Raw genomic sequence first — 18798 nt, 5'->3', positions numbered from 1 at the left:
AAAAAAAAAAAAATTAATTATCTGAGCATGGTAGCCTGCGCCTATAGTCTCAGCTACTGAGGAGACTGAAGTAGGAGGAACACCTGAGCCCAGGAGTTCCAGGCTGCACTGAGCTATGATCACGCCACGCCACTGCACTCCAGCCTGGGTGACAAAGCAAAACCTCATCTCCAAAAAATAAAATAAAATTTAAAATTCATTTTAAAGAGGGTAGCAATGTGTGTGTACATACTACGTTGAGTATATATAGGGAACAGTAAAGGTATTAACATAAAATCCTCTTAGGGATCTTTTAACCTTCAAAACTAGTTCAAAACTCATAGGCATCTTTGCTTCTGCCCATCTTAGTACCTACCTTCCTCAAATTTTACTCAAGATTCCACAGATCCATGGCAGACTTTTTATCTGCTATACTTCAAAAGGACTGTGTTCAGGCACCCCCTCCCTGCAGTGTTGTCCATATACAAAGCACTCAGCTCTGAGCCTAACTTGATGTCAGTCTCTACCTCCTGCAGTCCCTCCCAGGGAAAACAAACCAGCTTCCCTCAGCCAGTCAGGCCTAACTCCAGGGGGAGTGCTAGTAAGGAAGGCCACAAAGCACTTGCAACTCAGGTCTAACAGAACTGACCACTTCTGCTGCCAGCCTCTTGCTTGGACAGCCCATGAAAAAGCAGTCCCCTTACCACCAAGGGAGTTGACAGCAACCCTTCAGCCTGGCCCCGTATCAGCAGACGGTTGCCCATGTGGGTATTTACTCGGTTATTTGGACTCAAAATGGATGCTGTCCACACCTCTGTGGTCCTGCTGCAGTGACCCAGGGCTCAGTCCACAAACCCTGTCCCTTCTCCAGCTATATTTTTCCCTTAGTTGACCCAAGCTAGTTCTGACTTGAAATGCCATCTATAAACTGGCAATTTGTAGACAATTCTCTATTTTATTTTGCTAGTCCAGAGTTCCAGATTCATATATCCAACTGTCTATTTCACATCTTTACTTGGGTGTCTTAACAGTAATTTCAAAGGTAAAGGCCCAAACCAAACTTTCAGTTTGCTTTAAAAATTAGTTTCGGGAAAAAAAAAATTTTAGTTTCAAAACTTGAAAACTGACTAGGAAACATTGATCTATGAATGAGCAGTAGCACATTTGTTCCTATAAACCTGGGGAATGTCTGCAGCAGGACGTTCCCTCTGTGGAGCCCAGGACACATGGAATGCTGAGTGGAAACCACACTGAATGAATAGCATTGGGACTTAGAACAGCTACTTGCATAGAACAAGCAGTACTTAGAAAAAGTGAGTAGAAGCAATGCTAATTTCATTCACTTTAATTCCTTTCCCTTAGATCTTTCCAGCCTCACTTCCCACTCACTCATTTCCCCATGGACGGTTACTCCACTGCAACCACCACTCCACTTCCAGACTTTTGTCCACACTATTCCTTGATTTGAAATGCCCTCCCCTCTGCCCTAGCCCCACCTAGCAAACTTCTAGCTGACCTTCAAGGCCCAGGTGAAATGCCTGCTCTCCCATGAACCCATTCCAGATCTCTCGTGGAGAATGAGTGACATATGGGGAAGGAAGAAGAGGGGGAGCATTTGGGCCTTAATCACAGGTCCAAAACTTCAGTTTTTTCAACTCTCTTCTTTTATTCCTATACCCAGTCACCTTGGTTCTACCTTAAAATACATCCAGAGTCTGATCACCTCCACTGTCACCATCCTGGTCCAACCCACCATCATCTCTCACCTGGATAATGCAGCAGCCTATCATTAAAGTAGGGAGTAACACAGGTTTGTGACTTGAGAAATATCTAAAAGCAGGCATTTCAAAGCCTGCAATGTCTACCTGCTCAGATCCCAAAGCTATGGGTAAATACCTCAGTCTTCACTGATGTATGCTTTCCCAAGACATTTGCATGGCATCTCGCCCCAACAAACCCCCAGGATCTCTAATAAAAACAATCCTTTTTTACCTTTGGTGTTAAAGTAATCAGGTTTAGACACCCCTCCTTCCCCAAAATAAGAACTGCAAAGGAAAGGGTTTTGGATGAGATTTCAGAACACGAAAATCAATAAACTTCAGAATACAAAAATCAATAAGCCCTCAGGTGAGTCAACACAGAATGTGGAGCACGCACGCGCACACACACACACACATACCGCCCTAAAAATTTGCTCCTAGTTTTTACACATTCCACCACTAGAAAATTGTACACAGCAGGGGATAGGAAAGGCATTTAAATCATTCCTTCAGTGATCATCAACAGCTTTACAAGCAAGTACTAGACTGCTGTCTCTATAGAGAGCTGTTTCTATTATTATGAAGTTAAGGCACAGAGAGGTCAAGAGTCAAATCAAAGCAGAGCTTTATGCTGGCGGTGTGGGTTAAAGTTTAAATGCAGGTGTACTGGAGTCACACATGCAGTTATTTTATCAAACCACCTGACTCTCTGAACACTGAGTTAGGGAAGAGTAGTAAATAGAAATATTCTTATTCACACACTAACTCCCCCCATTTCTAACCACCACACTCACTCTCACTCTCTTACAAGCTAAATGTACATTTCCATTGTCAAAAGATCAGCAGAAGACCACAATTGTCTGGTTAATCTCTAGCACAACCGCTGAATCCCAGCATGCTCTTTTGAGCCCCCAGGCTCTGGCTCCACACTAAGTGAATGTGGGTGCATGAGCCCTGTGGGGTTTGAGAAAAGGGAGAGCTCAAACAATGTTCTCAAGAGCACTTTAAACAAAAAATCCATTCAACGAGAATGGCACCATGTTCTTTTTGCCCTTTCTCCCCAGGAACTAAATTAAACAGATTACAGACAGTAGTAGCCAGGGCTGGCCTTAGAACCACCCCCCCTTATTTGTTATTTTTAGCAATTCAGTCCGACAACGCCCGACAACTAAACAGGCCTAGAATAGCTAAAGGGAGGGGGGATTATCAGATACTACCAGCAAAAAAAACACTAGTCATCACTTCCTCCAACCCTAAGAAAGAATCACTTTCCATGTCTTTATAGCATCACAGAGTTTGAGCCTTTAGAGTTTCATATAAAAACAGACTACGTATAAAACATCAGTGGAAACCGATAATGTTTCCTGACCTGGAAGTATTGTTCCACCCCCACATGGGTTTTCTTAAAAACAAAAGCAGAATCAAACGAACTAAATTGTTTTACACAAAGGTTAGGAGTACAATGCATCTGTGTCCATTCTGGAAAAACTTCCTCACAAGATGACTATGTAACCAAAAGAATAGCTTTGTGAATAGTGATGGCATTCAAATATTTCGATTATGCTGGCAGCAGGTAAGAGACTGGAAGCAAAACAAAGTGAGCTGGGAGAAACTTCAAATTAGTCATAATTAGCAACATAGCATCGTCCCTAGTCATTCTATTTACAAATGAAATAATATAGCAAAAATCATTTGAAAAATGAATAAAATGGTAAGATAAAAATGGTAAAAGCTCTATGAAAATGGTGTAACTGTTTGCATCAGCAGATAAACTAAAATTCACAAAAAATGTTATAAAAATAAATAAGATACAATTCATTAAAAAGTTCATGAACAGGATGGGCACAGTGGCTCACACCTGTAATCCCAGCACTTTGGGAGGCCAAGGTGGACAGACCACTTGAGGCTAGGAGTTCAAGACCAGCCTGGCCAAGGTGGTGAAACCCCATCTCTATCAAAATACAAAAATTAGCCAGTTATGGTGGCACACCCTGTAATCCCAGCTACTCAGGAGGCTGAGGCAGGAGAATCCTTTGAATCTGGGAGGCAGAGGCTGCAGTGAGCCAAGATTGCACCACTGCACTCCAGCCCAGGTGACAGAGTAAGACTCCATCTCAACAACGACAACAACAAAAAAAGTTCATAAACACTCAAGGAATCTAAACACAGGAACATTCATGCTACTATTCTAAGTATCATATATTTTATAAGACAGGATAAAGCACTATAAATGAATAAAGTGATGTCTTCCTGGGCATGTCTATTATGTATGTGGAGTTAAGCTATTCCGTTCTATCTGAAAATGTATTTCCAAAACAAGATGATGCCTAATGTAGTTTACCTTTAAGCCATTACATGGATATCTCTGTAATTTAAATGACTGCAAAGATATCAAAAGAGATACCATCACCTTGTATTACATTTTAGATATAGGTAGACAACTACTTTCATTTTTGCTTCAAAAATAGGATTCCAATTAACTTTCTATTTTTTATATATTTTTTGAGATGGGGGTCTCACTCTGTCACCCAGGCTGGAGTACAGTGGCACTATCAAGGCTCACTGCAGCCTTGATCACCTGGGCTCAAGCAATCCTCCCATCTCAGTCTCTGCAGTAGCTGGGACCACAGGCATGTACCACCATGCCCAGATATTTTTTAAATTATTTGTAGAGATGAGGTCTCACTTTGTTGCCCGGGCTGGTCTCGAACTCCAGGGCTCAAAAGATCTGTCTGCCTCAGCCTCCCAAAGTGCTGGGATTATAGGTACGAGCCATGGCACCCAGCCTTATAACTTTTTTTTTTTTTTGAGATGGAGTTTCACTCTTGTTGCCCAGGCTGGAGTGCAACGACATGATCTCGGCTCACTGCAACCTCTACCTCCCGGGTTCAAGCGATTCTCCTGCCTCAGCCTCCCAAATAGCAGGGATTACAGGCATGCACCACCATGCCCGGCTAATTTTGTATTTTTAGTAGAGACGGCATTTCTCCATGTTGGTCAGGCTGGTCTCGAACTCCTGACCTCAGGCTGGTCTCGAACTCCTGACCCCCCTCGGCCTCCCAAAATGCTGGGATTATAGGCATGAGGCACCGTGACCCGCCTTTAACTTTTTAAATTAAGACAATAATCTGGACAAAGGAAATTGTTTTTGTTTTGTTTTGCTTTCTTCCATCTTTTCATTTTAAGGAGGCATTTTTGCTCCTAAAACGATAACTCAGAAAAAGACCAAGGTTATAACAATAAACTTAATAGAAGTGACTGGAGTGACCCTAAAGATCTTCTAATCCAATATTCTCATTTTATAGATGAGGAAACTGAGGCTTAGAGAACAGTAAGAGTTAGAATGAAGAACTCCTAAATTTTTTTTTTTTTTTTTGAGATGGAGTCTCGCTCTGTCGCCCAGGCTGAAGTGCAGTGGCCAGATCTCAGCTCACTGCAAGCTCTGCCTCCCCGGTTTACGCCATTCTCCTGCCTCATCCTCCCAAGTAGCTGGGACTACAGGCGCCCGCCACCTCACCTGCCTAGTTTTTTTGTATTTTTTTTAGTAGAGACGAGGTTTCACCGTGTTAGCCAGGATGGTCTCGATCTCCTGACCTCGTGATCCACCCGTCTCGGCCTCCCAAAGTGCTGGGGTTATAGGCTTGAGCGACCACGCCCAGCCAAGAACTCCTAAATTAACATAAGGCTTTTAAAATTAGGAATTTAGGGTAATGAACGCTCTGTTGTAAATCTAGTAGACTTGGAAATTCTATTTATGGCTGAAATGTCAACCTTTCCTTGGATCTTTTTCTGAGCTGACTTGTAGCATGCTTATTAATAAAGGTGTGGCCTTCCCCACATGGGGTACTGAACTTGCTTTTTATGGCCAGTATCTATTACTTCAGGTTGGAGGACTCCTGCGATGTGAGAACAGAGACTGATCAGAGTAAGAATCTAGGATAAGGAAAAGTGCCCTGATTCACTTGGCAAGGAAGTATGTAATGACATGAAAGAAAATCCAAAGTCTAACTCATTAAAACAAATCATTCTCTAGGCAGCCTGAAAATGATTTGAGGAATCCAGGCATGGAAGGGTGGAGGCTAAGGACATATAGTTAGACAGGGAAGATTATAGACCATATAAAGCGTGTAACAATGAAGGCTGAGGTCAGCAACTCCCTAAAGCATTCAAAGGAATAGTTGGGTGTGGGGACAGATAAGTATTCCAAGGAGAGCAACAAGGCACTCAATGTATCCAAGAAGAAAAGAATAACTGAAACAAGATGCAAAAAGCTGAACTCTGGGCTAATTGGAATGCAAATCCAATTATCTTAAGTCTCTTATCTTAATCATAAAATGAAGATGCCCCATCAGGGAACAGATCAAATCAAGGGTGTATGAATGTGTGTGCTAAATATCTGTAATATATATTTCAAGATAAATAAGAAAGGCTATCCAGTTAAAGGAACCAATCTATGGGTCAGGCATAATAGTTTGCGCCTGTAATCCCAGCACTTTGGGAGGCTGCAGTGGGCGGATCACGGGTTCAGGAGATCAAGACCATCCTGGTTAACATGGTGAAACTCCGTCTCTACTAAAAATACAAAAAATTAGCCGGGCATGGTGGTCCCAGCTACTTGGGAGGCTGAGGCAGGAGAATGGCATGAACCCGGGAGATGGAACCTGCAGTGAGCCGAGATTGAGCCACTGCACTTCAGCCTGGGTGACAGAGCGAAGAGCAAGACTCTGTCTCAAAAAAAAAAAAAAGAACCAATCTATTTGAACTGCTTACATCTGAGTTCTCATCAGATCTAAAATACTTCTTTGAAGGAAATAAAATGCATCACAGACGCTTTATATTTGGGCAAATTTTAGCATTTGGATCATAACATACACACTGAACAAGGCATTGACAATATTAATAAGAAAAAATGCTCACACAGAAAAAGAGCATATATGGTGGGTTTTTTCAGACCCATACTAGCTCTTCTCTGAAAGCCACAAAGGAGGATTCTGCAGCTACAATTAAGCGCTAAGACATCAGGACATAGAGACTATATATAGCTCATGATAAACGCTGGGGTTTCCAACCAGCAGGCTCTCTTAGACTGAAGTCCTAAATAACTGAAAACTATTTTAAAACAAACATCCATTTTTATAAATGTTAAGAATGCAAATGAGCTCTATAAAGAGATAAGTACTCATGTTTGAAATCCCAATGTATGCACAATAAGAGAAATCACTTCAACCAAGACTCTCCAAGTCAAAACAACATACAAAAGAGATTAATTTTACATCTTGCATTGATTTCTAAGATAAAAATTTTAAAAAGACATCCATAAGTGTCTAGCTATCCAGCTACTACGGAAGGTAGGAAATCAACAAGCTAATTTTAACCATCAGGAGTGTAGACGTCTTATACTTCCTTCCAGGATGCAAGCTCTCCTGGAGTGTGGGTGGAGGGTAGTTTCTGAAAATTATCTTAGCAAGATGCTAAGATAAACTGTAAAAATACTCTATGAGAATACCTTCACTTGTTAAGAACAAAAATGGACTGTCTAGATACATAAATTGTGGTACTTCTATATGACGGAACACTTTGCAGCAATGAAATGAACAACTCACAATCTCAAGAGATAACACGATGTACTTCACAAACACAATGTGGAGCGAAAGAAGTGAGGCAAAACAACCGTGATTTTGTTCACGTAAAGTTCAGTAACAAGCTAAATTATATATATGTACACACACATATACATAAAATACATATATACATTATATGTATATACATAAAATATATATTTATGTGCATATATTTATATACATAATATATATTTATGTACATATATTTATATACATAAAATATATATTTATGTACATATATTTATATACATAAAATATATATTTATGTACATAAAATATATTTTTTTTGGTTTTTTGTTGTTGTTTTTTGAGATGGAGTCTCGCTGTGACACCCAGGCTGGAGTGTAATAGCGCGATCTTGGCTCACTGCAACCTCCACCGCCAGGGTTCAAGTGATTCTCCTGCCCCAGCCTCCCGAGCAGCTGGGACTACAGGTGTGCGCCACCAGGCCCAGCTAATTTTTGTATTTTTAGTAGAGACAGGATTTCACCATATTGGCCAGGCTGGCCTTGAACTCTTGACCTCAGGTGATCTGCCTGCCTCAGCCTCACAAAGTGCTGGGATTACAGGCATCAGCCACCATGCCCAGCCTAAATTATGTTATTTTATAGATACATCCATAGGTAGCAAAACCATCTTTTTTTTCTTTGAGATGGAGTCTTGCTCTGTCACCAGGCTAGAGTGCAGTGGCGTGATCTCGGCTCACTGCAACCTCTACCTCCCGGGTTCAAGCAATTCTCTACCTCAGCCTCCCGAGTAGCTGGGATTACAGGCGTCCACCACCACGCCCGGCTAATTTTTGTAGTTTTAGTAGAGAGGGGGTTTCATCATCTTGGCGAGGCTGGTCTTGAACTCCTGACCTCGTGATCCACCCATGTCAGCCTCTCAAAGTGCTGAGATTACTGGCGTGAGCCACCGTGCCTTGCAGTACGTAAAGCCATATTTTTTAAAAAGGAAATAATTATCACAAAAGTTAGGGTAGTAGTTACTTGGTGGGAGAGGCAGGCAGGGATGGCATATGATTAGGCAGTGATAACAAGGAGGGTTCTGGTTTCCTGACAACATTTGATTTATTGGCCTGGATAACTGACGTGTTTGTTCAATAATTATTAAGCTATATATGTTATTTAACACATATTTCTTAAATGCTACATTTCAATAAAAAAATTAATGACTAAGTTTTTAATGGATTATAAACTTAGAGATATGCAAGCAGACGAACTGCCAGGCATATTTCTTGTTCAATGTTTTAAAAACATTCTGTCGGCCGGGCGCGGTGGCTCAAGCCTGTAATCCCAGCACTTTGGGAGGCCAAGACGGGCCGGGCGGATCACGAGGTCAGGAGATCGAGACCATCCTGGCTAACACAGAGAAACCCCGTCTCTACTAAAAAATACAAAAAATCAGCCGGGCATGGTGGCAGGTGCCTGTAGTCCCAGTCACTTAGGAGGCTGAGGCAGGAGAATGGTGTAAACCCGGGAGGCGGAGCTTGCAGTGAGCTGAGATCCAGCCACTGCACTCCAGCCCGGGTGACAGAGTGAGACTCCGTCTCAAAAAAAAAAAAAAAAAAAAAAAAAAATTCTGCCATTGGCTCTGCTATCCCCTGCCCTCCTTTCTTCATTGAAAAACAGAGGTTAACACCCAGCCTGGCCAATAAGGTGAAACCCCATCTCTACTAATAATACAAAAATTAGCTGGGCATGGTGCCATACACCTGTAGTCCCAGCTACTCGGGAGGTTGAGGTAGAAGAATCGCTTGAACCCGGGAGGTGGAGGTTGCAGTGAGCCGAGATCGTGCCACTGCACTCCAGCCTGGGCGACAGAGCGAGACTCCATCTCAAAAAAAAAAGGAAAGAAGGAAGGAAGGAAGGAAAGAAGGGAAAGAGGGAGGGAGGGAGGAAAACAGAGGTAAGAATCAGTGTCTATCATATAGTAGAGTCCACCTGACATCACCTCCAAATGGGGGCTCCTATTATATACACCAACAGTACCAGCTCAAAAATGCCATACTTAGGGCAAAACTGGACATCCATCCAAATGCCTACCAGTCACCACCCATGCGATGGAAAAAATGATCCTCAACAGGCAGAGTAAAATTTCCTCAATCATGGGAAACCCTCCAAAGCATGTTCTCATCAGAGTATCAAACCTAGGCCAACTGCAGAGTGTCACAGGCACCTCCTATCCTGTTCTCTCACCGCCATTCTTCCTATTTATTTCAGGAACCACTGTCTGACCAAAATTGTCATTTCTGTGGAAGAGCTGGGACTTTACACTTCAAGACTTATACACAGTTTTTAGATTTTACATATGATATGGGCTGGGAAGTTATTTCAACAACCCTGGGATTGCAACATTCTGCATCAGAAGTGGCGCTAAGCAGGCCAGAATGTCCTGGGTTTCCTTATTCTTATTCTGTTGTTGCTGAGCTAACAAGGGTGGTGGAAGGAGTGGTAACCATGTTGCAGACAGAGGAGAAGGAAGCTGGTTAACCTGTATACGCATGTACCTAAAATATAATAGACTTAGGTTGAAGCAGTAACTGTTTGGCCCCCACCTGGAACAACAACAACAAAAAAACATAAGGCAATGGTGGCCAAAAATGTGTTCAAATGTATCACTGAAAGTTTACATTTACCTCAAGAATTCCCAATAGTTGAGATTCAGAAGATCAGGAGCTGATCTCTAGATCATCTGAATGCTGATTTAAATTTTCCTAACTGCAAAAGAGGCCCATTAATTATTTCCTGCTTACCTCCAAAAAGGTTAGCAAAAATAGAGGATGGATTTCCCACTCTTTAGAAGATACAGATCTCCTCAATCTATATCAATAGTTTTAACTCAACTTTAAAACTGATTTTGTCAAAAAAGACTTCTACTTTCTCTTTGTACCAATCAATGTTAAACATTATAAAAAGAAAATTATTTTACAAAGACAGATGAGACTCATGTCATAATTTCAAGTCACAGTTGTAGTCATGCTATTTTCTTTTTTTTTTTTTTTTTTTTTTTGAGGCAGTCTCTCGCTCTGTGGCCCGGACTGGAGTGCAGTGGCCAGATCTCAGCTCACTGCAAGCTCTGCCTCCCGGGTTTACGCCATTCTCCTGCCTCAGCCTCCCGAGTAGCTGGGACTACAGGCGCCTGCCACCTCGCCCGGCTACTTTTTGTATTTTTAGTAGAGACGGGGTTTCACCGTGTTAGCCAGGATGGTCTCGATCTCCTGACCTCGTGATCCGCCCGTCTTGGCCTCCCAAAGTGCTGGGATTACAGGCTTGAGCCACCGTGCCCGGCCAGTCATGCTATTTTCTAAAATTACGCTTGGGTACTTTTCAAACAACAACAAGTACTGTATTAGGTATTATGCACTCAGTACCTTCTTTAGAAAGTTATTATCAGTATTTTTTTAAAATAGAAAAATTTCCTCAAAAAATGACAAAAATAACATGGTTACTCTATCATATTATATTAAAGCCACCATTTTGTATTTTCTCATGAATAGGATCAGCTTCATTGGTCTACTAATCACTACTAATTAGGATGTATTCTCTTCCAGAATTTGATCTATCACCTTTATAATGAAAAATTAAATCTACATATATTGTGCGCCTATTATGAAAATACTTCCCAATTAATCCCATTAAAGTGATGATGGCCTGAAGAACAGCCTAATATAGGGGTATGAAAATGTAAAAAGAGGCAGGGAGCAGTGGCTCATGCTTAGCACTTTAGGAGGCTGAAGCAGCTGGATCACCCAGGAGTTCAAGATCAGCCTGGCCAACATGGTGAAACCCAGTCTCTACTAAAAATATAAAAATTAGCCCAGGCACCTGTAATCCCAGCTACTTGGGAGGCTGAGGCAGGGGAATCACTTAAACCTGGGACACGGAGACTGCAGTGAGCCGAGATCGCGATACCGCACTCCAGCCTGGGTAACAGAGCAAGACTTCGTCTCAAAAAAAAAAAAAAAGCAAAAGGAAGTTCTTTTTTTTCTTTATTCTTTGTACAATCCATAGGTTCAACAAAGAAGTTCTAAGGAAAAAAAGACAGTAACACTATCTTCCCACCATTAAGACAGTGCTTGTGATTACTCTGCTAGTAAGAAATATGCTTCCCTATCAAGATTAACATGAGGGCAAGTAGGACTTCCACCCCTGCCTATAAGAGACAAGGGCCAGCAGATGAGGCCACTTGGCTGGCTGATGACATAGGGCACAGCATGACAAAGCTATAAAAAGCTAAACAAATTCTAGGTAAGCTTTGCACTCATAAAGACCAGAAAAATGAAATCAGTAGAGGGCAAGTATAAAGAAACAGAAAGAACAAAGCTGGGTAAAAGGGAACCTAGCAAATACTAATGAAAATGGGCTATCAGATTAGAGAACCTGAATCAGACCAGCACGTATGTCACGGAAAACGTTTGGTCCTCCTGCCATCTACACAAACTGTGGATAGAGGGTGGGGAAGCATACTCAGTGGGCCAAATCAGTAAAACAAGTTAACGGCTTTGATCAAAAACTGGAACTCTGACCCCAACCAATATGAACCTTACTCTTTCAGAGAAGAAAACACGGTAAATAGAAATAGCCTGGCCTTTGTCTACAGAGTTGGGTATAAAATGTGCCTCCCCAACTTAATACAGGGTATCTCAGGAGAGAAATTGATGATGATGATGATGATATGATGATGATGATGATGATGATGATAATTATAGAGGATTAAAATGAAGTAGATGAGACTGGCAAGAAACACTAGGTCTAGAAGAAGAGACTGCAGATTTTGAATGAGGAGAACACCAAGGACTTGGGGAAAATCACTGAGAGCTCTAAATCTGTATCAAGCTTCCAAAGTAATAGGAAACCATATTTATGATTTACTCAACTGGTGAGAGTTCATATTTCCAAATCTCTACAATGTGCTAAGAAACTAACAGAGTAATCAGAGAACACAAGAAAGAAGCACCTAACTTAAGATTGAGGAATCAGAAAATGCTTCTCAGGAGAAGTAACTCTATACTAAGATCTGAAGGATTAGTAGATGGAGTTGATAAAGGCAGAAGGAGGAAGTTCCCAAGTAAAGATAACTACTTTTCGAAGATCTAGTAGAATGAAAAAAGAATAAGCTCCAAAGACTGAGAGTATTGGCCGAGCGCTGTGGCTCATGCCTGTAATCCTAGCACTCTGCAAGGCAGAGGTGGGTGGATCACCTGAGGTCAGGAGTTCAAGACCAGTCTGGCCAACATGTGAAATCCTGTCTCTACTAAAAATACAAAAATTAGCTGGGCATGGTAGCACGCACCTGTAATCCCAGCTACTCGGGAGCCTAAGGCAGGAGAATTGTTCCAACCCAGGAGGCAGAGGTTGCTGTGAGGCAAGATAGCACCACTGCACTCCCACCTGGGCGACAGAGTGAGACACTGTCTCAAAAAAAAACAAAAAAGAAAGAGACTGAGAGTAGTTTTGCATGGCTAAATCATACAGTGTAAGAGAAGGCAGAAGAAAAGACAGGGATGAGAGAAATAAACAGAAATCATATCTTTAAAGGCCTTCACGGTATGTCAAAAAGTTTGAACTGGTTGGGTGGAATGGCTCACTCACACCTATAATCCTAGCACTTTGGGAGGCCGAGGCGGGTGGATCACCCAAGGTCAGGAGTTCGAGACCAGACTGGCCAAAATGTTGAAACCCCGTCTCTACTAAAAATACAAAAAAATTAGCTGGTTATGGTGGCACATGCCTGTAGTCCCAGCTACTCAGGAGGCTGAGGCAGGAGAATCACTTGTACCCAGGATGGAGGTTCCAGCCTGAGCAACAAGAGCAAAACTCCATCTCAAAAAAATAGTTTGAACTTAACCCTAAGAACAACAACTGGTTTTACATGAGAGAGTAATATGACCAGATTTAACATTTTAGAAAGGTCATTCTAACTTAAATACGCTAAAAGAACTGAATGAAAGAAAGCTGGACATGCTAAAATCAGTTAATATCCTACTGTAGATGGTGGTAGCAGCCAGTTTAAAGGCAGGAAAAAATTCCAAAAGGAAATACCATTAACAAACAAAATAAGAAAGAAGTAATCTTCAGAAATACTAATTTTCCAGAATTTATTTTTTAAAAAAACACTAATCCTCAGACTCAGGAAACCCAACAAATTCTGAGTAAGATAAAGAAAAAAATATTAGCCACGCATGGTGGCGTGCCTGCGGTCTCAGCTACTTGGAAGGCTGAGGTGGGAGGATTGCTTAAGCCTGGGAGGTGGAGGCTGCAGTGAGCTGAGATCACCCAACTGCAAGCCAACCTGAGTGACAGAGTGAGATCCATCTCAAATTTTAAAAAAAATACATAAAAATAAAAAGGAATAGGCCGGGCGCGGTGGCTCAAGCCTGTAATCCCAGCACTTTGGGAGGCCGAGACGGGCGGATCACGAGGTCAGGAGATCGAGACCATCCTGGCTAACACGGTGAAACCCCATCTCTACTAAAAAAATCTACAAAAATCTAGCCAGGCGAGGTGGCGGGCGCCTGTAGTCCCAGCTACTCGGGAGGCTGAGGCAGGAGAATGGCGTGAACCCGGGAGGCGGAGCTTGCAGTGAGCTGAGATCCGGCCACTGTACTCCAGCCTGGGTGACAGAGCGAGACTCCGTCTCCAAAAAAAAAAAAAAAAAAAAAAAAAAAAAAAAAAGGAATAAATGACACCTAAACACATCCCAGAGAAACTACAAAGCAGGAAAGACATAGACAAGTAAAAACAGGTAGAGAGAAAAGACAAATTAACAACAATTAGACTAACAGATGACTTCTTAACAGCAACAGTGGAAGCCACAAGTCAGTAGAATGGTTATCTTTAAAAGAGCTGAGAGGTCAGGTGCTGTGGCTCACATCTGTAATCCCAGCACTTTGGGAGGCTGAGGTGGGTGGATCACGAGGTCAGGAGTTCAAGACCAGCCTGGCCAACATGGTGAAACCCTATCTCTACTAAAAATACAAAAAGTAGCCAGGCATGGTGGCTGTAATCCCAGCTACTCAGGAGGCTGATGCAGGAGAATCGCTTGAACCCAGAAGGCAGAGGCTGCAGTGAGCCAAGATCATGCCACTGCACTCCAGCCTAGACAACAGAGCAAGACGCCATCTCAAAACAAAAAATAAATGAATATAAACAGAAGAGCTGAGAAATTCCTAATATAAAACAGAATAAAACACATGCTCCAGTCGGCCGTGGTGGCTCACATCTGTAATCCCAGCACTTTGGGAGGCCAAGGTGGGTGGATCACGAGGTCAGGATTCGAGACTAGCCTGGCCAACATAGTGAAACCCCGTCTCTACTAAAAATACAAAAATTAGCCAGATGTGGTGGGCCTGTAGTCCCAGGTACTCAGGAGGCTGAGGCAGAAGAATCGCTTGAACCTGGGAGGCAGAGGTTGCGGTGAGCCAAGAAGCACCACTGGACTCCAGCCTAGGCGACAAAATGAGACTCCGTCTCAAAAAAAGCAAAAACAACAACAACAACAAAAATAAGCTCCAAACTTTGTATACGGTAATAACGAGCACTTGCCCCCCCAACACTGTAGTCTCTAAATATCACTGCCCACTAAACTGACAGACTGAGGAGAAAGTGATAAACACTGTCATAGAAGAAGATTCATCATATCCCTCAGTAAGCAGATGATATGAATAAGCAGATGATAATTCAGTAAGATACACAGAAAATTTGAACACCACAATTAACAGTGCATATGCGCATGAGTGCACATGTGGGGGTGTGTTGAAGTAATAAAACTATAAAGTTGTGGCAGTGGAAAAGTATAGGATAGTTTCAGGGAAGAGAGGGGAGTATACACTGGGTGATATTGTTAAATGTTAGAAAAGTACTGGAGAATACACTAAATGCTGAAATAAGGCTCATGGTAAGGAGCCTATGATGATGGGAATCAGAAAAAAGAAATTGTGTATAAACTGGATTTACATTACTAAAGTAGAAAGATAAATTGTCAAATGATGGAAAACAGTATATATTGCATAATTCCTCTTTTAAAAAAATGTTGTGTATATGCATGTATGAATGTCTTTATATAAATATAGAAGTTTGGAATAATACAGAAACTGTAGAGGTGACATTTGGATGCACTGAAGGTGGAAAAACAAAGTAATATTTTCATTGTTTAATCATTTGTTTTATATTTTATTTTCTTTATTTATGGTGTACTTCTATTGCTTTTATAATGTAAATAACATGTAAAATTAAAAATTAAAAAAGAAAAAAGAACTTTCTAAAATATAAAATATTCTACCAGTATTTGAGACACTCAACAAAAGGAAACTTTTAGAAAATAAACTTCTTAATACTCACCAGAACTGAGCAGTACGGTATTGATAAAATCATCACCTGTGGCAATTTCACCTTGATAATTGGGGGTTTGTTTTTTTTTTTTTTTTTTTTTTTTTTGGTTTTTTTTTGTTGTTTTTTTCCCCCTAAAGAGACAAGGTCTTGTTACGTTGCCCAGGCTGGAGTGCCTCAGGCAATCCTCCCGCTTCAGCCTCCCACAGCTGGGACTACAAACATTTGCCACTGTACCCGCTCTGCTGATTTTTTAATCATAAAAGTTAAAAACAAAAAAAGTTAATGTATATTTGTTACAATTTATTATCACAGAAATTATAAGAAAAAAATCAAGGCTGGGAGCGGTGGCTCATGCCTATAATCCCAGCACTTTGGGAGGCTGAGGCAGGCAGATCACCTGAGGTTGGAAGTTTGAGACCAGCCTGACCAACAAGGAGAAACCCTATCTCTACTAAAAATACAAAATTAGCAGGGCGTGGTAGTGCATGCCTGTAATCCCAGCTACTCGGGAGGCTGAGACAGGAGAATCGCTTGAAGCCAGGAGGTGGAGGTTGCGGTGAGCCGAGATCACACCACTGCACTTCAGCCTGGGCAACAAGAGAAAAACTCCATCTCAAAAAAAGAAAGAAAGAAAGAAAGAAAAAGAAAAAATCATTTACCCCTATGTCTCATCTAATTTATTTAGGGTAAACAGTATTAACAATTTAATATATATCCTTACATATCATCTTCAATATTCATACACAAATGTGTATTTTCATAAAGAGAATTGTATACACATTACCTCACTACTTATTTCATTAGGATAACTTTAAATATATTTGCCAACAGTTGCAAAAATGCATTTTGTTTTATCTACATGAAATGATTTTGTTTGGGTTTTTAATTGTTTCTTATGAGTAAAAACACAAGATATCAAATTGAACCTCTTAAAACAGTTAAGCTGATTAAAATGTTAAAATAGGACACAACAATAACCTGGTTATCACAGGTTGTTTTTTCTTTACTTAGTTTTTTTGCTTTTTTGTCTTGTTTTTACAATATACTTTTCTAAGCTACAAATCTATTACCAAGTTTGTTTCAACTATCAGTAGTCAAAAATAAGCCTAAGTAACCTAAGATACTACATACTCCCAGGCCAGGCCAATTCAGTGAACCTAAGAAATCCTTGTTGTAGGTTGTAGCTCCCAAATTCAGCAGAGAGATGAGTTAGATTCTGATCCTCTGCCTCAAACAGTACTCACAGAAATTAGATGAAATGACCTATGAAGTCAATGTATCCACCCACATGTTGGGAAATCTTGGTCCGTAAGAAATAATAACCAGCTTTTTGTCCAGTCTAACTTTTACTATACACAAGATGGGCCTTTCACCAAAGCCCAAGAAGAATATCTTACTAAAAGTCTTAATGTATAAATAAACTATAATAATAACAATAATAAAGTAGTATTTCCAAAGATTTGCTTACTGTTACCTATCATCTTTTTCCCTAGCTAAAAAGAAAAAATTGTTCTCATTGGAGCACTATCCTTCAGACAGCTAATTGGTTACAGCTTGCTACTTTGTCCTTATATAGAACCTAATTTAGGTTAAAGGAATTACAATGTGTAAAAAAGACCCTATACCAAGATCCTCTAAAATTTATCATTATTACCCACTCTCCTGCCTATCCACCACAATCCAATACATATGTGTTGTTTAAATATACATCACATTTTGTTTATGGTTTTTTTTTTTTTTTTTTTAAAGAATAAGCACATTCAAGGGCAATGAACAAAATACATTCAGGTTAAAACCATCTCATCAAAATTCTCTACAGTTCCAAAGAAGAGACTATTCTTTTTTTTGTTTTGGTCTTATACGCACTATGAATATGAATATGACAGCTTCACAGCTCCAACGTAAATATAAAAAATAAAAATAATATGACATTACTTTGGCAGGCAGGCATACATTTTCATTTAATATGACACAATAAGATTACTACTTTCTCCCAAAAGTTAACTCCTACTGCCAATAAAAACTTACTTCTAGTTCTTTAATTTTTTCTTCTGCTATTTTCTGCTTCTCTAACAGCTGATTGTGAATTGCTTCCTTGGACTGAAGAATAAACCTATGAAACACAAGAATGTTGAAAATTAAGCCACATGACTATTGTATTCATCGAAATCAATAGCTACATACCACAAATATTGAACTGAACAAACTAAAAGGACAAATGCATATTAACATAATATGTCAAGCTCAGGAAACCACCACAAGTTTAAATCTTCCTGGCTGAGTAGGAATAAAGGCTTAAAAGTAGATTCTGCTTTCTTATTTAATATAGGAATCAGGCAGGGAACAGGGGTGCGGGCCTACAGTCCCAGATACTCAGGAGGCTGAGGTAGGAGGACTGTTTGAGCCCAGGTGTCTGAGTCTAGTCTGGGCAACATAGCAAGACCCTGTCTCATTAAAAAAAAAAGGGGGGGGGTGGCGGGAGTTGGGCACAGTAGCTCACGCCTGTAATCCCAGCACTTTGAGAGGCCGAGGCAGGAGGATTGCTTGAGCCTGGGAATTCAAGACCAGTCCAGGCAACATGATGAGACCCCATCTCTACAAAAAATAAATTTAAAATATTAGCCGGGCATAGTGGCACACGCCTGTAGTCCCAGCTACTCGGGAGGCTGAGGTGGGAGGATCAGTTGAGACTGGGATGTCAAGGCCGCAGTGAGCCATGATTGTGCTACTGCACTCCAGCTTGGGTAGCAAAGCAAGATCCTGTCTTAAAAACATAAAAAAAAAAAAAAAAAAGTAAAGAAAAGAAAATCAGGCTTCAAGTAGATTCATATGTAAAAGAAAAAATAATAAAGGAATAAAAATATATCATAGGCCAAAGAAAAGTCAACATACAAACAAAAAATACCCTATAAGTTTTGTTTTTTCAGTTATCTGTTTCAATTTTTATCTAGATATTTTTTAAACAATATTTGTAAAGTGGAGTGCCCCTCCATCTTTTTTTGTAAAAAAAAAAAAAAAAGCAGCAGTAACTCATGACCTTTTAAAGTCACAATCAAGTACTGTTGTTAAGATCAATGCATTAGTGTTTATATGAGTTCCTCAAAC

The 18798-nt window shown here is 40.6% G+C and overlaps 1 protein-coding gene across 2 annotated transcripts in view; it reads right to left on the bottom strand.

Annotated features, from left to right (window-relative positions):
* PFDN1 (prefoldin subunit 1) overlaps positions 1-18798 on the bottom strand; it is a 60043-nt gene that overhangs the window by 19824 nt on the left and 21421 nt on the right. For both annotated transcript variants that reach the window (XM_033181014.1, XM_033181015.1), the window contains exon 3: positions 17722-17806. In XM_033181014.1, coding sequence (XP_033036905.1) covers positions 17722-17806 — 85 coding nt within the window. The remainder of the gene's footprint in view (positions 1-17721; positions 17807-18798) is intronic.

Source organism: Trachypithecus francoisi, unplaced genomic scaffold (genome assembly GCF_009764315.1).
Source record: "Trachypithecus francoisi isolate TF-2019V2 unplaced genomic scaffold, Tfra_2.0 Lachesis_group2, whole genome shotgun sequence".
NCBI lineage: Eukaryota > Metazoa > Chordata > Mammalia > Primates > Cercopithecidae > Trachypithecus > Trachypithecus francoisi.
This window is presented reverse-complemented; position numbering and strand designations above follow the sequence as displayed.